General features: G+C 42.3%; 1 protein-coding gene and 1 long non-coding RNA gene across 3 annotated transcripts in view; one reads left to right on the forward strand and one right to left on the reverse strand.

Moving 5' to 3' along the window:
* Window positions 1-9,633: 9,633 nt before the first annotated feature.
* The window catches only part of LOC129160818 (zinc finger protein 585A-like), a 91,354-nt gene continuing 77,974 nt past the window's right edge, over window positions 9,634-23,013 (reverse strand). Inside the window, exon 3 of the mRNA XM_070551435.1 lies at window positions 9,634-13,686. Within this exon, the coding sequence (XP_070407536.1) occupies window positions 11,273-13,686 (2,414 nt within the window). The 3' untranslated portion in view covers window positions 9,634-11,272. The remainder of the gene's footprint in view (window positions 13,687-23,013) is intronic.
* Window positions 13,868-19,801, forward strand: LOC139069972 (uncharacterized). 2 transcript variants are annotated; one of them, XR_011520631.1, is made up of 2 exons: window positions 13,868-15,012; window positions 18,561-19,801. It is a non-coding gene; the product is annotated as an uncharacterized lncRNA (long non-coding RNA). The 2 variants fall into 2 exon arrangements; XR_011520632.1 differs by lacking the exon at window positions 13,868-15,012 and adding an exon at window positions 16,159-17,730.

Genomic DNA, 23,013 nt, shown 5'->3' on the forward strand with positions numbered 1-23,013 from the left:
GTCCAGATTTAGGCTAACATCAGATTTTAACCATAGGCCCTATCAAATAAAAATGTTTTATGCCTATTCTTAAAAGTAGACAAGGTGTCTGCCTCATGGACTAAGGCTGGGAGCTGGTTCCACAGGAGAGGAGCCTGATAACTAAAAGATCTGACTCCCATCCTAATTTTAGATATTCTGGGAGCCACCAGTAAACCTGCAGTCTGAGAGCGAAGTGCTCGGTTAGGAACGTATGGCACAATCAGATCACTGAAGTATGATGGACTTTGATTATTAAGAGCTTTATATGTGAGAAGAAGGATCTTAAAATCTATTCTGAATTTAACAGGTAGCCAATGTAGGGAAGCTAAGACAGGAGAGATATGACCTCTCTTTTTAATTCTCATCAGAACTCTAGCTGCAGCATTTTGGACAAGCTGAAGACTTTTAACTACATTCTGTGGACTTCCTGAGAGTAAAGAATTACAGTAATCCAGTCTTGATGTAATAAATGCATGAACTAGTTTTTCAGCATCACTCCTGGAAAGGATGCTTCTAATCTTAACAATATTCGGAAGGTGGAAAAAGGAAATCCTACAAACCTGTTTAACCTGGGATTTGAATGACATGTCCTAGTCAAAGATAACACCAAGGTTCCTTACTTTGTTCTCGGAGATTAATGTAATGCCATTCAGGTCAGGTGATTGACTAAGCAATTTCCTTTTCTGGATTTCTGGTCCAAAGATGAGAACTTCCGTCTTGTCTTGATTTAAAAGGAAAAAGTTTAGAGTCATCCAATTTTTTATGCCCTCAAGACAAGCCTGTAATCTACCCAATCAATGCAATGTAATGCTTCCACTTGAGGCCAGAACGCTCTCTCTCCATCCTTCTGCTCCGCGAAAACCTAAACTGGTCATCTGCTTGTGCGTAATCATATGTCTCCAGGGAAAAACTAAAACATCTACAGCCGTGAGGTTCACTTTGCCTCAGACAGACTTTTTGCTGTATTATGTTCTGGCTGAATCCGCAATCCGCTGCCACAGGGACTGGAATAACAAATGCTTCTGCATTAACATGAGTTGTGGTGAGCTCATGAAGAGGCTGCTGCAGAGCCATCGACATATACACTGGACAATTCTTTTCCATAGGCTCCAATAACACGTTTTTGAGGCCAAATGGGAGGTGGGCACCACTGCCATTTTGACCGTGTCACAGGTTCCGTCAAGCCCAGACAATTCCACAATAGGAAAGAGAGGTGGAGCTGAGGGTGGGGCTGTAAGGCTGGGATCAACTGACGACACCCGGTCGAACTAGCTACAAGCTAAACTGAAGCTAACCCAAAGCTAACGCGGAGGTGGGAGCTAAGCTAACGGAGGTAGCAACCAAATCAAATCAAATCAAATCACTTTTATTGTCACGTCACATGTGCAGGTACACTGGTACAGTACATGCGAGTGAAATTCTTGTGTGCGAGCTTCACAGCAACAGAGTTGTGCAAAAATACAGTAATGTAAAAACATGTAAAATATAAAAATAGCTACCTAGCTACAACCGGAGTTAACTGTGCACAACACCAGAGCTTCTGAGTCAGAGATACGCCAGGCTGACCGCTGGGTAAAACTGGGTGGAACACAGAGGTCTCCCGAGAGCTCCACAAGCCGGCAGCCGTGCAGCAAGCGCCGCTGCGATCTGAGATGCGCAGAGCTGCCGCTGGGGAGAACTGGGTGGAAAAGTTTCCATCCCAGAGCTCCAAAAGCTGGCAGCCCGCGCAGCAGACAGAAGCCGCGATCAGACAGAGATGCACCGAGCTGCGGGGAGAACCAGCCGACAGCCCGGCGCAGCAGTCAGCGCAGCAGACAGAAGCCGCAATCAGACAGAGATGCGCCGGGCTGCGGGGAGGGGAGAAACGGGTGGAAAACATCGGCCTCCCGAGAGCTCCACAAGCCGATAGTCGGAACCCAGCTCCACCAACATGTTATATTTCAACCCATTTTCTAAAGTGCAGCATTATGTTAAATGCACTGGGTTTTACCCTTTTACATTTAAATTTCATGGTTAAACAGTAGTGGTGTGCATCTCTACCTGCCTCACGATTTGATCCGATTTTGATTATCTGACTAACGATTTGATTTGAGTCTGAAATGCATCACAATTCTTCACACAAAAATTTTCATTACTTAATAAAAGCAGTAGAATAGTTTTCAATTTCTTTTTGATTTCGAAATCCCTGAAAAACAGAACATTTATCTATTCACTATAGTGAGCAACAATTTTCAAAGTGTGCTGCAGATAATAACTTAAATAATATAAGAAATAATGTTTTCGGTAGAGCAGCTTTAAGATAGAACATTACTGAACTTAAAAATAGTAAACAAATACTGTGTTAAGTGATTCTTTCACATCCAGGATCCCAAAACCGAAACAGACATCCGATTTAAATGTAACGGGTACATCTTTGATTACTGGTAATGTTGGCCCTGTATCCCTGTCCACCTTTTCTGTTTTAAATTGGCGCTAGGGTGCGCATGTCAGTGCAACTCTGCCGCCAGAAGTAGTTGTAAAACCTCAAAACTTTATTGTCTTCGCATAGACATAGACCAGGGGTCAGCAACCTGTTCCCATCAAAGAGCCATTATTACTCGTTTCCCACAGTAAAGAAAACACAGCAGCAGCCGCGGCGTTGTGGGCGGGGCCGACCCTCAGACAGCAGAGCGCTGCCCACAACAGGTGACAGCGGCCAGTACCGGTCGCTCGTGTACGACAAAGTTATCTTTCATAAGACGATAATCAATAAAATTATTTAAATAAATTGGGTCCAGAAGTTGTAGCCCATCTCTGCCTACAATATTTTGATATTTTTCACCCTGTTGGTGGTTTTACTGAGCAGGTGCCACTTTTGTCATACGTTTCTTTTTAAAACATGTTTAGACTGTTTAGAATACAAATCTAGGCTCTGTCACGTTTGATTGTTGTAATTAAACTTTGTAGGTGGGGAAGGTCAGAAAAGAGGATCCGATCAATTTGCTTTTCCCTCATTTAAGCCGGGCGTACACTGTGCGACTTTTTCACTCGCAGCGTTCAGCTTCAGCTCAAACTGTACAACTTCCTCGCAGAGCAGATCTCACGAGTCATGTGCTCACACTGTACGACCCAGTTCTCGCATGCGACCTGACTGCTCACACTGTACGTCTGGTAGCAACACGTCGGCCCTAAAAATGTGCTAAAAATAGCAGTTTTTACTCAACACGTCAGACTTTTTTGTCTTGCCTGTTGTCCTTCGGGAGTGCTGCAGGAGGACACACAGGGATCTATGGGGGTTGGATGAGGAAAACGAAATAAAGAAAGTGAATCTGTGTTTTGTGATCAGTTTAATTTGACATGAACACGACAAACACGCTTTCTTGACAAACTTTGTGAGTAAAAAAAACGTGTAGAAACAAAAACGAACAGCGTGTGTTATTAGGGAAATAGCGAGCGAGCGGCCGGCGTTGATGTAGGATTGCGCGCGCATGCGCCGTGAGCGGTTCTGATACTTTTTGGATCGTAGCTGCTCGCAGCTGCTCGCAGCGCCGCTTCAACAGTGCGATACCCTCACGAGGGACGAGCGAAATATTAAACACACCAGAAGTCCCTGCGACCTCACGACTGCTGATCGGCGGCTGGTCACGTGGTGTTAATCGCCTCTCGTAACCCCCTGTACACTACACGACCGCTCGGCGCAAAACTCGCCCTGATGTCGTGGCTTCTCGCACGACTGGAAAATCGGCTCAAAAAAGTGAAAAAGTCGCACAGTGTACGCCCGGCTTTACAGTGACGGAGACAACGGTGCAGTGCGCCTGGCATTGGTGTTAATCAAGTTCATTCTGATCTATTTTCACAAGAAAACAGAACAGTTAAAAGCAGGGCTTGTGTTGACCGGATAGTTCCCGTATTTCACCGTTTATTTTGACGGAGAAAGAATAGAAAGAATTACCCCGACGCATGCAGACAAACTGACACTTTATTCGTTTTGCAAAGATGTAGCTAAATCACTCAAGAAATGATTCCCATCTGAGCTGGACACTGAGCTCAGCGCAGCTCGCTGTCAGCGCGTACGTACGGCACCCAGCGAGCTGAAGATGTGGAGAGGGGCTTGGAGCACGTCGCAGAACCAGAGCGCATGCAGGAAGATTCCTCCGACTGAAGCGAGACTTGTCACTTAGAAAATGTTCCCTGATTATGAAACTTTGGCTGAATAGTGCTTGTTCCTGTCTACAATGTGGCGACGCATCCATGAGCCTGTCTGAGGAGAATCCCAGAATCTCACATCCTCGTCAGCTCAGAATGCGCCTATGATTAAGCACAAGCGTGACGCGTCAACCCGGTCTCACAGTAAGACCGGGTTGGAACTGTTCAGGTTTACGCAGACAATCTTTACATAGAATTGGCATACAGATGTAAAATTAATGCAGTAAAATATAAAGCATTTTATTTAAATATCCATTCATTATTTTACAAGCACAGAGAGCCGCATCAGATGGAAGAGCCGCATGCGGCTCCAGCGCGCGGATTGCCGACCTCCGACATAGACATAGGGAGAGAATCTCATTATGTCACGTTGCTGCATCCATGTGGAATCATGCACGGCTGAATCGCGATGCATCTTAGAATCGATCTTTTTTCCCACCTCTATTAAACAGTACATGTTAAAATCTAAGCTCAGCTCGGCAGTGACCTAAAATACATAAATATAATTTTACTTACCGAAAAAAATGAAGTGGAGACTCCTTGGATGCCCTATTAGTGCAATCAATACCACAGCAAGTAATTTTGTCCAACAATTGCACAAAAAATATCCAAAAAGAATACACAAACACAGAGACTCAAAATCGCGGAACAGTTTCCAGGCCAGACCGAGGCTCTACTGAGGCCTTTCCACGGAGCTAGCTCTGCGGTCACGTGGGTCTGATGCTCATTAATTATACAGAATTTTAGGCTTTTAATGCACTTAAACAGAAGAGTGAGAAAAAAATTCACCCCCCTCAGAGTTGTTATGAGTGTAAACTAGATCATTTAAACAAAAAACATGTTTTGGTACCAGGCTGTAAACATGTTTATTTCTGCTGTGAAATTGGTATTTTTAACATGGGAGTCAATGAGGATTTGCTCGCTTCTGACACCTGCCCCACAGCAGATGAGGGTGGAACTGCAATTTTTGGTACTTCGGTATGGCCTCAATATTTGAGCCGCATTGTGGGGGCTTGTGCAGGTGGACTTTCATACGTTAACCCAAAATAGAAGCTAATGTTTGAATTTGATGTTGAAGGTTGTCAGTCATCCAGGTCATGGTAATCCAAAGGGTTCAAATGAAGGCAACTAGACTTCTTTGGTTCCTTGGAGAAGTTTGGCTTTTAATCTGAGGAGCTTTGTCAATTCTAACTGGAATATGGGAGAGTCAAGCTTATAAGCTGTAGCTGTCTGCTGTTGTTTAACGAGCAGAAACTGTGGTGAAAGACGTGGGTTAACTTTTAGAGAGGTTATTAATCTCCCTCTACGATAAAGGTTTCTCTTCTAAATCTTCACCTCTGCCTTTCTATTTTGCTTGCTTATTCCATTTCTGTCAGATCCTATTTCTAATTTTAACTGGAAAGTCAAAGCAACGATCGGCGCATCGCATTTAATGCATTTATTTGTGATCCAACAGGTGGCAACCCCTTGACTAAATACATTTAATCAAGCAAAGCTTCAGCTTGCAAGTCTTTTGCAACTGCGCGAGCAACAATGCCAGACTTTATAGCTGAAAGTGGGCACTGCCCTCTGGACTTAACTCTCGGATCTGAGTCCAGGGAAAAGTGTTGGCCAAGGAGAAATCTTCTCCACACTCTCCTGGACCTGGACTCCACTCGTCTGTGGCCGAGGCGAGAGTAACCTGGGATACGGATGCAAAGCCCTGTAGACGGGTCACACCAGCTCCAGGCGATGCTGCTTTCACTCGTAACTCGTCCGGGGTCGGGGTCTCTAGAAGGGGGGAAGTTTTGTTATCCTAGACCAAAACTCCCGTTATGAGAACGGCGTTTGGTTTATGAGTAGATCTAGTGACTTATCTAGGTTAAAGGTAAAGAACCGGAGACCATGTTCTCTTTTTGAGTTCAAATATAGGAAACCCTTTTAATGAATGAAAAGTTACAAATATAGTAAATTCACTCCAAGCAGATAAGAGATGAGTAAAAGTTTGATAAGGTTGATGGAACAAGTTTATTTATCCCCCTTACTCATCTGTAACTGTATCCCTGTTGTGGATAATCAAGCTGAAGATTATAAAAAAGGAAACGATCAAAAAGAATATCATTTCCATATGTTTTATTTTGTTTGATTTGGTTGTTTTAACCCTTTGATGCATAATGGTCACTACAGTGGACAGGTACTCACAATAGTTTTTATTTATTTTTGCTATTAAGCACAGCTGTTGAAGACTTTATTGCATGTGAGCCCCTCCATTTGGACTTCAGTAAGTCCAGCCAACATATTTCATGTTCAGAATGCACGCTGTCCACTGAGGCGGACATGTAATAAATTATATGTAAATTATTAAATGTCACAAAAATATTTGTTGAAATGTGTTTCATTCACACCTAAAGATGAATGAAAAAAAATTTGTTACAGAAACCATGGTAGAAGATTTCATAATTCATGCATCAAAGGGTTCAGATTGTTTTGGTTGATAATAATGTAAAATGTAAAAGCTTTTGATTAACATTAAAACCTTGAGTATGTGTGATATGCAAAGCAAAAATGTAAACCAGAATCAGTATCAGGCTTCTCTGGAGCACCCCAGGAGGAGCTGGGGCTAGCCCCCTCTCTTTGCTGGTTTTGATGTGCTTCTGCACACATAGGCGTCATTTTAACCGGGGACGCCGGGGACATGTCCCCGGCAAAATTTGTGATTGGCAGCTGTGTCCCCCCCACTTTCAAAAACGCCTGCTGATGAGGATTTTTGTTTTACCAGCTCAGATCTTATCCAGGGGTCGGCAACCTATTCCCATCAAAGAGCCATTATTACCCGTTTCCCACAGTAATTCTGGACGGACCTTAATAAGCAGTGACTTAAGTGAAGCAGGCAGGTCGCGCTAGAAAATTTAGTTTAAAAAGACGTCATAAATGTTTTCCCCCGTCATTTTTATTTATAAAATATGAAGTAAAAACTCACAATTTAATTTTCATTCATTTGTCATTAATATGTAGTCTACACCCGTGCGTTAACCATCTTCCAGTAAACGCACAGCATCCAGCCCACCTCTCCAAATGCGTAAAATGTGCATCAGCCGCTAGTTAGGCGCACCATCAGCTGATCAGCCCAGACAAGAGCAGAGCAAATAGAGACAGAATAGAGGATGATTCTGTCTGGATGTGGATGGAGATTACATTTTACAGCAGCCTGATCATCATTTAAATACGTAAACCATCACCTGTCTTCTAGTCCATGCTATCAGCATATATTTTAATTGGTGTGTGTGTGTGTGTGTGTGTGTGTGTGTTTTCCACTTCAAACACTGGTCTAACCAACCAGACCAGCGTGTCCAGTAACATATTAATGTTACAATTAAACAGTTTCCCTTCATGTAGGCTAGGAACATTTCACCTGCCGTGGCCCGACCGCTTCTGCTCCACACGAACTTTGTGCGTGATCAAATGTCTCTACGCATCATGCGTCTCCATATTAGAGACGGGAACAAGCGCTGTTCAGCCAGTTTCATAATTTCATAAAAAGAACATTTTTCCAAGTGACACATCCCTCAGAGAGACCGGGTTTCCAGACTGTTTCAGTGGGAGGAAATCATTGCATGCACCATGGTTCTGCGCTGCGCTGCGAACCCCTCAGATCTTCAGCTCACTGTCCACCGTGGGCGCTCCGAGCCGCGCTGAACACAGTGTCCAGTATAAAGCTCTGATGTTCTGATGGGAATCTTTTACCTCCGCGATGTGCGTTAACGATTAAAATGTCAGCTCATCCATGTGCATCAGTGTGCGTGGGGGTAATTCTTTCAAACCAAGCAACATCCTTGAGTTCATCTGTCAAAATAAACAGTCAAATGGAAATATATGTAACCTGCCGTTTAACTGTTTTGCCTTCTTGTGAAGATTGTTGCAAAGAGAAACAATTAAACTTGATTAACCCCAGAGCCACCCAGAACGCATGTGGGAAGGTTCCTCCCACTGAAGCGAGTGTTTTCCAAACCCGGTCTCTCAGAGGGACTTGTCACTTAGAAAATGTTCCCTGATGATGAAACTTTGGCTGAATAGCGCTTGTTCCCGTCTCCAATGTGGCGACACATCCAGGAGCTGTCTGAGGAGAATCCCAGAATCTCACATCGTCTTCAGCTAATAAAGCGCCTATGATTACGCACAAGCGTGACGCGTCAACCCGGTCTCACAGTAAGACCAGGTTGGACCTGTTCAGGTTTACGCAGACAATCTTTACATTTAGAATTGGCATACAGATGTAAAATTAATGCAGTAAAATATAAAGCATTTTATTTAAATATCCATTCATTATTTTACAAACACAGAGCCGCATCAGATGGATGGAAGAGCCGCATGCGGCTCCAGAGCCGCCGACCCCTGTGCTAGCCTACTTTATTGTCCCCAGCAATTTTTAAACCCCACTCAAGTGTATGGTTATTGTCCCCAGCAATTCTGGAAACAAACTGACGCCCTTGTCTGCACATATGCTTAATCTGCCCACCTTTGCCCTTCCATGAAGACCAGGGTGAGCTAGCCAGAGTGCTTTGTCATGAGCCGGTGTGAGTACACCTTTTCTCTTAACCATCTGTGAGTCTCTTGCCAGGAGAGGGAGTGGCCCAGCTGTTCCTGAGGACACTATTCGACGCCGGAAGATTGCCTCAGTTTTGGTAGTAGCCAGCCACTCGAGTTACCTCTAGCGTTTCTAGGAGTAATGTTATTCGAAGTGTTTTTTGCTCTTAGTATATTTTGGATTTTTACCCTTCTTCAGGATTCCTGTCGATCTCATTGGATACTGACCTCTACTCCAGGATTTGGATATTCAGCACACGGACCATATCACCAACCTCCATAACCCACCTCTCATCTCACCCAGTGCCCCATCCACCAGGACGCCCCGCTTCTCTCCACCTCTAATCCCTCTCCTGCGCTTCCCCCGGCACTCTACCTCTCCTTCCTCCAGCCAACACATACACCCACCACAGTAAGTTCGGCTGAACACCTCTGCCTGCCTACAATGGATTTTGAAATCAGAACCTATGCTCACCTGTGTTCTCCCTCCTCCAGATGCTGAGCTGTCGTAGCAGTTCCAACCACAGACTTATCTGTGCATCCTAAGTTCCTCCTTATAAATAAATCATTTTTACCATCCGTTTTTTGGTCTGTGTTGCATTCTGCATGTCTTGGATTAAGTATCTTCCTCCAAACATGACATGCTTGTGTGTAGAGAGCGGGAGACCTCGTATTTTAGAATTTTTAGGATAAATGTTGGCCCTGTTTAAGACCCCCTAATTAATTCTCTTAAGGGGTGTGTGTGTGTGGGGGGGGGGGGGTGTTTACGTGCGTGTAAAAACTCTGGACATCTCCTGTGATTTAGATTCATATATTTCTCCCAGTTTCAGCTGAGTGTCTCATTTAGTAACAAAGCATGATTGTGAATTCTCTCTCAAGTCAAGTTTATTATATAGCCCATTTCATACACAAAACGGTAGCCCAATGTGCTTCACATTGTTAAAACAATCACAAGTGAAATGAAATAGTTACAATGTCACATCATGTTGTGTAAAATAAAATCAAAGAATATACAGAACGTAGCACACAAAAATAAAAGCATATTAAGTAAAATTATTGGTAGCGCTTTCTTTTACAGTCCTATAATTACTTAGTACTTAAATGGTAATTACTTAGTAAGTTAGTGTATTGTTTCTGAGTTCTTAAATTGTTATTACCATGTAACACAGGTTCAATTCTAGTTTTAATTTTTATTAATCATTCCTAGTATATACTGCTTTACACGGTAACTACACTTTATTACACGTATTCACTTTGACTAGTCACAGACTAGTGACTCTCCGAGACATGCTAATGGCTAGCCTCTCCGATGCTAATGCCAGCCTATCCATGCTAATGGTCCGTCGAGGAGGTAGGAAATCCAGTTAGTGGCCAGACTAGGAATGCTAATGGCAAGCCTCTCAAATGCTAACACCAGCCCATCCAGGCTAACGCTAGCCTATCCATGCTAATAGACAGCAGAGGGAGTGTTTGAACCAGTCAATGACCAGCCGAGGGCTGCTAGTTCCTAGCATATCTAGTAATAACGCCGGTAAAGGTGCTATTCCTCAGTAAGCAGCGCCAGCCTCTCAGTTACCGGCGCCAGCTTATCATTAATCAGATCAGTAGTTTGCTTCGAAATTTATATAGCCTCCTGCTGCTGGGCAGTAGTATTAATTTTGGCCCCCATACCACGCCATAGATGAAGACCTAGTAGACCACAGATGCAAGGATAGGTTAATGGAAGGCATCATGAAAAAGTTTAGTTTTTAATCTGGATTTAAAAATGGAAATGGTGGGAGAGATCTATTGGAAGACAGTTCCAGAAACGGACTGCATAGCAGCTAAAGGCAGCCTCTCCGTGCTTGGTGCAGGCTTTGGGTTGTACCAGTTGGGATTTATCTGCTGACCTAAGTGATTTAGAAGGGTGATACGTTTTAAACATCTCTGCTATATACAGAGGTCGTTGGCCATTTAATGATTTAAAAGTAAGTAAAAGGTCTTTGAAATCAATCCTGTAAGTTACTGAAAGCCAATGTAAATATTTTAAGATTGGTGTGATGTGATCATTTCTTTTGGTTCTGGTCCCTTGCTCTCTGTCTCTCTGCTCTGTGTAACGCACAGCCTTCAGACCTCCGGAGAAAAAAACCTACAAGATGCAGAATAAAAGGATAAACCTCCAACCTTCATATTGTCAGCAATAAATGCAGCAAAACTTAACTTTCATGACCAAAAAACCCATACAAATTATTCAGTAAATCATTGTGAATACAATGCTTGTTAATATAGTGAGTATAGAATTTTTAACATAAGCACATTCACACATGGAAAGTATCAATGTAAATAAATCATATGGCAGTAAATCTGCTGTACTTTCATTGTCTAAAAGTAGCTCACGGGCCAAAAATGTTGGAGACCCCTGCAATAGATCGTTCAGCCCAAGTGGATGCTTAGATGATTGTTTAAAGTTTTCTTTCAGCTAAATCTTCGTCCACAGAGCTCACAAGCAAAAGGCTTCTGTCCTTTATAAACTCTTTTGTGACCGTTTAAATTGATCTTTTGGGTAAATCTTTTCCACCGAACTCACAGGCGAAAAGCCAGTGTGGATTCTCATGTGTCTGTTTAAATTTGTCTTTTGGCTAAATCTTTTTACACAGAGTTCACAGGCGAAAGGCTTCTGTCCTGAGTGGACTCTTATGTGACGGTTTAATTTTATCTTTTCGCTAAATCTTTTGATACAGAACTCACAGGCGAAAGGCTTCTGTCCTGTGTGGACTCTCATGTGATTATTTAAAGTTGTCTGATGGCTAAATCTTTGTCCACAGAGCTCACAGGCAAAAGGCTTCTCTCCTGTGTGGACTCTCATGTGACTGTTTAAATGTGTCCTTTGGCTAAATCTTTGTCCACAGAGCTCACAGGCAAAAGGCTTCTCTCCTGTGTGGACTCTTATGTGACAGTTTAATTTTATCTTTTCGCTAAATCTTTTGATACAGAACTCACAGGCGAAAGGCTTCTGTCCTGTGTGGACTCTCATGTGATTATTTAAAGTTGTATGATGGCTAAATGTTTGTCCACAGAGCTCACAGGAAAAAGGCTTCTCACCTGTGTGGACTCTCATGTGACTGTTTAAATTTGTCTTTTGGCTAAATCTTTGTCCACAGAGCTCACAGACAAAAGGCTTCTCTCCTGTGTGGACTCTCATGTGACTGTTTAAATTTGTCTTTTGGCTAAATCTTTGTCCACAGAGCTCACACGCAAAACACTTCTCTCCTGTGTGGCCTTTCATGTGACTGTTCAAAGTTGACTTTAAGCTAAATCTCGATCCACAGAGCTCACAAGCAAAATGTTTCTGTCCTGTGTGGATGCTCGTATGTCTCTTTAAATTTGTATTTAGTCTAAATCTTTGTCCACAGAGCTCACAGGCAAAAGGCTTCTCTCCTGTGTGGACTCTCATGTGCCTGTTTAAATTAGTCTTTTCCCTAAATCTTTGTCCACAGAGCTCACAGGCAAAAGGCTTCTCTCCTGTGTGGACTCTCATGTGACTGTTTAAATTTGTCTTTTGGCTAAATCTTTGTCCACAGAGCTCACACTCAAAACACTTCCCTCCTGTGTGGCCGTTCATATGACTGTTTAAAGTTGACTTTAAGCTAAATCTCGTTCCACAGAGCTCACAAGCAAAATGCTTCTGTCCTGTGTGGATGCTCGTATGTCTCTTTAAATTTGTATTTAGGCTAAATCTTTGTCCACAGACCTCACAGGCAAAAGGCTTCTCTCCTGTGTGGACTCTCATGTGATCGTTTAAATGTGCCTTTTGGTTACATCTGTATTCACAGAGCTCACAAGCAAAATGCTTCTGTCCTGTGTGGATGATCGTATGTCTCTTTAAATTTGTCTTTAGGCTAAATCTTTGTCCACAGAGCTCACAGGCAAAAGGCTTCTCTCCTGTGTGGACTCTCATGTGATCGTTTAAATTTGCCTTTTTGGTACATCTGTATTCACAGAGCTCACAGGCAAAAGGCTTATCACCTGTGTGGACTTTCATGTGTATGTTTAAATTATGTTTACTGCTAAATCTTTGTCCACAGAGCTCACAGGCAAAAGACTTCTCTCCTGTGTGGAGTCTCATGTGGTCATTTAAACTATGTTTCTGGCTAAATGTTTGTCCACAGAGTTCACAGGCAAAAGGCTTCTCTCCTGTGTGGACCTTCATGTGTGAGTTTAAACTTGCCTTTTGGGTACATCTGTATTCAAAGAGCTCACAGGCAAAAGACTTCTCTCCTGTGTGGACTCTCATGTGTGTGTTTAAATGTGTCTTTTGGCTAAATCTATGCCCACAGAGATCACACGCAAAAGGCTTCTCCCCAGTGTGGCCTTTCATATGACGGGTTAAACTGGACTTTTGGCTAAATATTTTTCCACAGTCATCACATCTAAATGATTTAGGTTGTTTCTGGACTTTTCTGCATGAGCCTCCATGTTGCTTCTCTTTCACACATTTTGTATTAACCAAACACTCTGAAGACTTTACTGCTGAATGACTTGTCACTCTCACATGTTTCTGAAGAGACCACTTGTGGAGGAACTGTATACCACACACAGGGCAGCTAAATGATTTGTTGACTGTCTTAATATCAGACTCCGAAGACTTGTTCTCATTACAGCCATGGTCTCCTTTTCCAGTTTCAGGCCCAGAGTCTGAATGTTCAGAGTCTAGATTCACATCATGTTCATCTTCTCCTCTAACTTCAATCTCTGAAGAATCAGATGTCTTTTCATTAGGGCCCAGATCTAGGTTCTTGATAGTTTCTGCTCCTCCACCAACTTTTGCTGTCATCTGCCCAGCCAAGCTGCTGGTTGGGACACCTCCGTCTTTCATTGGATGGTTGTGGAAATGTAAGAGCAGAGGTTTCTCATCCGTCTCTTCTCTCTTCCTTGAATCTGCAGTAAACCAAGCAGATATATAAAAAATAAAAATACTCAGTAAAAAGAGAAGACAAAATACCTAGGTTTTTTTTTTTTGCAATCAGTAATATACATAACCAATGTTTGTAAACACATTACTATTTATGGTAATGCATTACTTTTACAAATAACTATGAATCCAATGAGTTGCTTTTAAGCCCAGACATCACTATACCATTGGTAGAAGGAAAAAAAAAAACGCTATCTGCAAATTCTGATTAACGCCTCTGTTAGGTATTTTTATTTATTCATCTTTGTTGTGAAATCTTTTGTTAAATGTGTTGGGGAAAAACCTGACCTTACTTGTTTTTACGTTTGGGTGTTTTAGGAAACTCCTTTCTGCTTTAGGCATTTTGATCCAGTATCTGAAGTTTTCCTTTGTCCTGTGCATTCTAAGACCAGAGTGTTTTCCATTAGTTAAAAGCAAACTGGTCAGGTAGGAAAATTAGCTCAAATCTAGAAACTTCTCTTGTGATTGTGGAATTTGTGGGTGTGAACATTTTGGATTCAATAAAACCCCCTCCATGAGCTCGGGCTCCTTTGTGAGAGGAAAATGGCTTCCTTGTTGTATGGTCTGATTCTCTCACCCTCTGCAGAGTTTACACTTTGCAGAGCTTGTTGTCTGTTTAAGGTTTGTTACAATTTACTAAATTAAGAATCTAATCCCTCTGTGTGGGTGTTCTGACTTCCTTTAAGGTAATATAAGTTTAAGGTATTATAAGAACAATAGTATAAATTAAAATACGCAACATAATAGTGAATAATGCTAAATTAACTTAGAGAACATAGATTAAAATTACCTATCATGTGGTGGAGAATGCGGGCAATGCAGAGCTGGTGAGCTGAGGGCTTTGTCTGTGAGCTGAGTGGGGGTAAGGCTCCATTTGGCTCCATGGACGGGCTTTCTGCGCCCAGCTCTCGCATATCGATTCAGGGTCATGTAAATTACGAATAATCAATCTACGCTCTCTCTCTCTCTGTGTGTCGTCCTTTAAGGTAATGGAGGAGCTGTAATATGGGAGAGAGACGATGGAAAGCTCCGGAGGGAGTTTGGGTCTTCGCCCTCTTTCCTCAATTTCTAATTATGTAAGGTGTGTTATTTCAGGTGACGCATATAAAAATTCTAACAGTTAATGGTCTTTCGAGCAAGGTAGCAGATGCCTTCTGGTGAGAGATCGCCTTCGGGGAGCCGCATGGCCACTTCCTCATTAAAGTCCGGCCAGCTGAATTGCTCTCCGGCCGGCTACTCCGCAGGTGAACTTCCGCCTATGGCTCTCGCTCTACCAAAACGAGGAACGCCAAGTAAGTACCTAAATTAAGTTGCACCCTTTATTTTTATAACTAATTGTCAGTGTGGTTTACGCTTGTAGTGATTTTTTTTTCCCATCCACGTTCGAAAGACGTTTCGGGCGCCGGCTAGGTAAGAGCTAGTGAGAGCTGCTGGAATTTTATCCTGGACTCCGTTGGCCTCAGTTAAACAAGCGCTGCGTTAAAGCGGCCAACCGCTGTGGGCATGGACGCACACTTCCTTTTGCAGCTGCCGACAGAAAGGTTTTGACAGATTCTGTTTAACGCTGTGTACTTTGAAGTGCGTTGAGTTATACAATAGGACATGTTGGGATCGCGACCCAATGTGTTTGTTTGCTATATCAAATAGGTACGTGAGATGTGCACTGACTTAGATAGATGTTGGCGATATGCCTGCGGCACTACAATAAGAAGTGATGTGATGTGAAGCCATGTAAAAGCGGATAGTAATGTGAAAAGAGGAAAACGCCAGGGAGGTTGTAATCCGTCTATGTCTGCGCGCATAGCACCCCGCAGGGAATGGAGGTCTCAGATGCCGACAGGAAGGATGACAACTAGCGTGCAGCACTGAGAGATGGGTGGGTCGTAATAAGGTTGGATGTGCAAACCACTATGTAAACTTACTGACGATGGTATTGTTAAAAATTTCATGGTGCAGAGAGTTAATCATCGTTGTAATTGGCTAAAATAATCCAAACCGTTTTAAGATTTACTCCTTGTCATTTTGTGCGTCGGCCGACTCATTGTGTTTCTGTGTGTGAAAGCTGTGTCATGTATGGTGACTCAGGACTTCAAGGAATGTGTGTGTGTAAGACAACTGCAGTTCTGAGCATCAGTGTGTGTGCATATCTGAGTTTTTGAGTGAAACCTGTGTGATTGTGTAGCTACAATTTTGAAGTTTGAACCGGTTCTGTCTGTCTATCTGTTCTGTCGGTTCTGTCTTTCTGTCGGTTCTGTCTGTTTGTCCGTCTGTCTGTCGGTTCTGTCTGTTTGTCCGTCTGTCTGTCTGTCTATCTGTTTGTCTGTCTGTCTGTCTGTCTATCTGTTTGTCTGTCTGTCTGTCTGTCTATCTGTTTTCTGTCTGTCTGTCTATATGTTTTCTGTCTGTCTGTCTGTGCATGTATGAGAATGTCTGTCTGTGCATGTATGAGAAAGTATGAATCTAGAGGTAATTCTGAAACGGTGTGTTCAGTTGTGTGTGTGTGTGTATGAGTGTGTGTGTGTAAAAAAGAAAACTGTTTATCACCAGCAGGGTAGCTACAGAGGGAAGTTTAATCCCCAGAGGGATGGACGTAACAGCAATCAGAGACAGTGGTCCTCACTAGACCACTCACAGCCACTCGTTTGTTGGACTTTTGGAGGTCAAGGTCACATGTCATGTGACTGTCCCTCCTAGTCAGATGGCCCAGATAACAAGAGCCCAAAGAGGCAGGGGTTTCCAAACATAGAGGAGCCGACCTAGCCATGAGCCTGTCAATCATCAGGCTGCCTGTTAAATCTTCCAGGCAGAGACCTCATGTCAGCTTAAAAATCTCTATTTTCCCTATAAAGGATGACATGAGAACGATTTGTGTGGCTAAAAGTTTGCTGTCATCTCCATGGGTGTGTGACTGCTGATAGAATCTTTGAAGTGATAAACTGACTTTGTGGTGTTGACGGATGAGTAAGAAGTTTAACTTAAACCAGATCCCTGCAATTTATTATTTTCCTGTTAGAAACTAGATTTTCCAGGGTTTGTGGTTGACACTAATAGATCACGTAGGATTTAGACCTAAATAGTTCCCTAATGCCCCTTTGTATATTTCTCTTTTGTGATGAATGAGTTACAGAATTAGAAGGTGCCTTTATTATAAAGTATGATTTGGTATTAATGTGGTACAAAGCCCCATGAATAGTTTCTGCTTGGTTTTTTCATATGATGTATAACTGTAAAGAAGGTGCCTTATTGCCATTTTAAAGTGATAAACTCTTTTCCTTTGTGCAAATTCTAACACAGATCTGGTTTTACCAGATTCAAGTTCCTGTGAAGGCAGATTAGCTGGGAGGCCTAATCTATGTCCACAGATGCCTTCTGCTACTGGATTTAATTTAAGAATGTGGTTTTGCTTCGGGATGGTCTCTGTTTTCAATTGGTAAGGTTCCTTCATGGAATGCAAACCTTAGCTCAGCAATCTGTTTTGTTTCATTGGTCAGACTAAGTAAATATGGTGTAATTGTAACATTTGTCATTTTCTTTGGAGAAGTGAGCTACTTTTATGAGACATATGAAAAGCTTGGTTTAAAGTACTCTGACTCCATCCTATGTTCTTTTATTTGCAGTTAATTGTATATTGGGTTTATCTTTACTTTTTACTTTCTGGGAGTGCGAATTTACCAGATTTCAGGGGGTGACAACCTAAAACCCGGGTATTAAAAGGTTGTAGTGCCTGTTTGCATATAAAACTACAGTTTGGGCATTCCAAAATAATGGTTGTCATCGTTTGAATCTCCCTGGTTCCCCGATATTCTGTTAAATCTTTATTTGATTTGTTTTTCAAAGTCTGCTGCTGCTGAAGTCAGTCCAGCTCAAGACTGGTTGAGCTGCTTGCTGAACAGTTAATCAGATAAGTGTTTTCTGGCTCTGAGCAACAAAGGTTTGTCTCAGATCTTTATCAGTAAAGGACGAAAGAGACAGAAATGTTCTGAGTTCCGACCCAGTCACTAAACTTCTGAGTAAGGATGTTTTGCTTGGTATAAATTGTGTTTTAATACTGCTATAGTAAGGGTGAGTTGCCATTTCTGTTTAACCTTTTGCTTGTTTGATAAGTCAGGCAGATATATGGTACTTCAAGGGTTAGTGAGTAGTTAGGTTTATTCTTTATTATTTTGGCCTTTGACTCACCCTGAAGCAAAATGCAGTGGTATTTCTTAGGCTTAAGTGTTAAAGCTCTGTTCTTTTCTTTTGCTGAGACAGTCTTTTTAAATCTAATGATTTTATGTTTATAATTAGATACTGTTGTTTGAGTTTATTCAATTTGATTTTCTAACTCCTGGATTGATATATTTACATCTTTTCTTTTACTATGACTGTTGTTTAAATGTTTTATTTTGCCTTTAAGTTGCCTGATCCGTAAACAAGTAATAACAGCCTGATGTGAGACTTTGTGTTTGTTTCTTGGATTCTTGTCATAAGCAGAATCTTTGCCAAGGTGAGATATCTGGCCATAATGGTTTGACTTACTGTTTTTACAGAAAGGTGTTTGGCTTTTTCATAAACCTAAAAACTTCTTGTTAAATGAGTCTTATCAATCACTTATTGGGTTACATAAACTAATAGTGTGGGTTGTTTAATGCAGCATGGAACATGAATTGATGAAAGTACTTTGCTGATGATTATATGAGTTGATTCCAGCTTAAAGATGATACCCGAATGGACTTTGTTGGTAAATTTCAGGTGAACTTTGAGCCCCATTAAATTCAAACTGGACTGGACAAAAAGCTGAATGGTTGTTGTTGAAGATGTCAAAAAGCCACAATGACTCTTTTGCACTTTCTCACTGCAGGCCATGGAACCAAGGAGTTTGGGGTCCTGTTGCATGTGATACCACCACAAATGAGGCGTCAAGGTCACTCTTCTCATCCCTCCCACTGCTGCATACTGCTGAGAGGCCACTACAACTGATCATCATCAGATGGAATGCATGCAGGCTCGCCAGGACGGCAGATAAGTAAACGATCTGCCTTCAGCTTGCAGGACCAATCCACCATGCTGAAACTGCCCCTCAGCATTCGCTGCTGATGATGGGGGATCGCACTTTGCTCTGAAACTGCCCCTCAGCATCTGATGGAACGAGAGGAAATAGCAGCAGTTGGGAGGGACAACGGAATCAACATCTGGTGTTTGAGACCCCTCCTGGGTCCGTCCACACGACGCTGTGACCTGCCTCCAACGACGTATCCAGTACCCCAAATCTCCCGTCTGGTTTCATGGTTCCCTGTCCAAAAGACATCCCCTCACCATCTCTCAGAATGTCTCTCTCTCTCCTGTCACATCGCAGGTTGGCTCCCTGCCCCCACTTCACGTTGCGTGAAGATGGGCGTCCTTACGAGGACATTTGAGCTGAAGAAGGAGAGTCTGGGTCTGTGATGACTCGTCTGTCTCATATCGACGAAAGGGCAACACCATTCTATGGAAAACATTGTTTTAACATCAACTTTCCCCCTCTAGCAATTCCACGAATCGACGTAGTTTGCTGGTATCTAATAATTCATATCAACTCGTGTTCAAGTTTCTTGCATCTGTTATGGTTATCTTAATAAAGCTAGGCACACAGGATAAAGTAGATTTTGGTGTTTGGGTTATTGTTAAGCTAACATCATCGTCTTGATTCATAATTCATGCTCATTGATTATTGGGTTAGTGACATCTTACTCTGATTTGTTATAACAACAAAAATGAATATCAGGAGGGAATGTTAGGTATTTTTATTTATTCATCTTTGTTGTGAAATCTTTTGTTAAATGTGTTGGGGAAAAACCTGACCTTACTTGTTTTTACGTTTGGGTGTTTTAGGAAACTCCTTTCTGCTTTAGGCATTTTGATCCAGTATCTGAAATTTTCCTTTGTCCTGTGCATTCTAAGACCAGAGTGTTTTCCATTAGTTAAAAGCAAACTGGTCAGGTAGGAAAATTAGCTCAAATCTAGAAACTTCTCTTGTGATTGTGGAATTTGTGGGTGTGAACATTTTGGATTCAATAAAACCCCCTCCATGAGCTCGGGCTCCTTTGTGAGAGGAAAATGGCTTCCTTGTTGTATGGTCTGATTCTCTCACCCTCTGCAGAGTTTACACTTTGCAGAGCTTGTTGTCTGTTTAAGGTTTGTTACAATTTAGTAAATTAAGAATCTAATCCCTCTGTGTGGGTGTTCTGACTTCCTTTAAGGTAATATAAGTTTAAGGTATTATAAGAACAATAGTATAAATTAAAATACGCAACATAATAGTGAATAATGCTAAATTAACTTAGAGAACATAGATTAAAATTACCTATCATGTGGTGGAGAATGCGGGCAATGCAGAGCTGGTGAGCTGAGGGCTTTGTCTGTGAGCTGAGTGGGGGTAAGGCTCCATTTGGCTCCATGGACGGGCTTTCTGCGCCCAGCTCTCGCATATCGATTCAGGGTCATGTAAATTACGAATAATCAATCTACGCTCTCTCTCTCTCTGTGTGTCGTCCTTTAAGGTAATGGAGGAGCTGTAATATGGGAGAGAGACGATGGAAAGCTCCGGAGGGAGTTTGGGTCTTCGCCCTCTTTCCTCAATTTCTAATTATGTAAGGTGTGTTATTTCAGGTGACGCATATAAAAATTCTAACAGTTAATGGTCTTTCGAGCAAGGTAGCAGATGCCTTCTGGTGAGAGATCGCCTTCGGGGAGCCGCATGGCCACTTCCTCATTAAAGTCCGGCCAGCTGAATTGCTCTCCGGCCGGCTACTCCGCAGGTGAACTTCCGCCTATGGCTCTCGCTCTACCAAAACGAGGAACGCCAAGTAAGTACCTAAATTAAGTTGCACCCTTTATTTTTATAACTAATTGTCAGTGTGGTTTACGCTTGTAGTGATTTTTTTTTCCCATCCACGTTCGAAAGACGTTTCGGGCGCCCGCTAGGTAAGAGCTAGTGAGAGCTGCTGGAATTTTATCCTGGACTCCGTTGGCCTCAGTTAAACAAGCGCTGCGTTAAAGCGGCCAACCGCTGTGGGCATGGACGCACACTTCCTTTTGCAGCTGCCGACAGAAAGGTTTTGACAGATTCTGTTTAACGCTGTGTACTTTGAAGTGCGTTGAGTTATACAATAGGACATGTTGGGATCGCGACCCAATGTGTTTGTTTGCTATATCAAATAGGTACGTGAGATGTGCACTGACTTAGATAGATGTTGGCGATATGCCTGTGGCACTACAATAAGAAGTGATGTGATGTGAAGCCATGTAAAAGCGGATAGCAATGTGAAAAGAGGAAAACGCCAGGGAGGTTGTAATCCGTCTATGTCTGCGCGCATAGCACCCCGCAGGGAATGGAGGTCTCAGATGCCGACAGGAAGGATGACAACTAGCGTGCAGCACTGAGAGATGGGTGGGTCGTAATAAGGTTGGATGTGCAAACCACTATGTAAACTTACTGACGATGGTATTGTTAAATATTTCATGGTGCAGAGAGTTAATCATCGTTGTAATTGGCTAAAATAATCCAAACCGTTTTAAGATTTACTCCTTGTCATTTTGTGCGTCGGCCGACTCATTGTGTTTCTGTGTGTGAAAGCTGTGTCATGTATGGTGACTCAGGACTTCAAGGAATGTGTGTGTGTAAGACAACTGCAGTTCTGAGCATCAGTGTGTGTGCATATCTGAGTTTTTGAGTGAAACCTGTGTGATTGTGTAGCTACAATTTTGAAGTTTGAACCGGTTCTGTCTGTCTATCTGTTCTGTCGGTTCTGTCTTTCTGTCGGTTCTGTCTGTTTGTCCGTCTGTCTGTCTGTCTATCTGTTTGTCTGTCTGTCTGTCTGTCTATCTGTTTGTCTGTCTGTCTGTCTGTCTATCTGTTTTCTGTCTGTCTGTCTATATGTTTTCTGTCTGTCTGTCTGTGCATGTATGAGAATGTCTGTCTGTGCATGTATGAGAAAGTATGAATCTAGAGGTAATTCTGAAACGGTGTGTTCAGTTGTGTGTGTGTGTGTGTATGAGTGTGTGTGTGTAAAAAAGAAAACTGTTTATCACCAGCAGGGTAGCTACAGAGGGAAGTTTAATCCCCAGAGGGATGGACGTAACAGCAATCAGAGACAGTGGTCCTCACTAGACCACTCACAGCCACTCGTTTGTTGGACTCTTGGAGGTCAAGGTCACATGTCATGTGACTGTCCCTCCTAGTCAGATGGCCCAGATAACAAGAGCCCAAAGAGGCAGGGGTTTCCAAACATAGAGGAGCCGACCTAGCCATGAGCCTGTCAATCATCAGGCTGCCTGTTAAATCTTCCAGGCAGAGACCTCATGTCAGCTTAAAAATCTCTATTTTCCCTATAAAGGATGACATGAGAACGATTTGTGTGGCTAAAAGTTTGCTGTCATCTCCATGGGTGTGTGACTGCTGATAGAATCTTTGAAGTGATAAACTGACTTTGTGGTGTTGACGGATGAGTAAGAAGTTTAACTTAAACCAGATCCCTGCAATTTATTATTTTCCTGTTAGAAACTAGATTTTCCAGGGTTTGTGGTTGACACTAATAGATCACGTAGGATTTAGACCTAAATAGTTCCCTAATGCCCCTTTGTATATTTCTCTTTTGTGATGAATGAGTTACAGAATTAGAAGGTGCCTTTATTATAAAGTATGATTTGGTATTAATGTGGTACAAAGCCCCACGAATAGTTTCTGCTTGGTTTTTTCATATGATGTATAACTGTAAAGAAGGTGCCTTATTGCCATTTTAAAGTGATAAACTCTTTTCCTTTGTGCAAATTCTAACACAGATCTGGTTTTACCAGATTCAAGTTCCTGTGAAGGCAGATTAGCTGGGAGGCCTAATCTATGTCCACAGATGCCTTCTGCTACTGGATTTAAGAATGTGGTTTTGCTTCGGGATGGTCTCTGTTTTCAATTGGTAAGGTTCCTTCATGGAATGCAAACCTTAGCTCAGCAATCTGTTTTGTTTCATTGGTCAGACTAAGTAAATATGGTGTAATTGTAACATTTGTCATTTTCTTTGGAGAAGTGAGCTACTTTTATGAGACATATGAAAAGCTTGGTTTAAAGTACTCTGACTCCATCCTATGTTCTTTTATTTGCAGTTAATTGTATATTGGGTTTATCTTTACTTTTTACTTTCTGGGAGTGCGAATTTACCAGATTTCAGGGGGTGACAACCTAAAACCCGGGTATTAAAAGGTTGTAGTGCCTGTTTGCATACAAAACTACAGTTTGGGCATTCCAAAATAATGGTTGTCATCGTTTGAATCTCCCTGGT

This window comes from Nothobranchius furzeri, chromosome 5, assembly GCF_043380555.1.
Source record: "Nothobranchius furzeri strain GRZ-AD chromosome 5, NfurGRZ-RIMD1, whole genome shotgun sequence".
NCBI classification, from domain to species: Eukaryota; Metazoa; Chordata; class Actinopteri; order Cyprinodontiformes; family Nothobranchiidae; genus Nothobranchius; species Nothobranchius furzeri.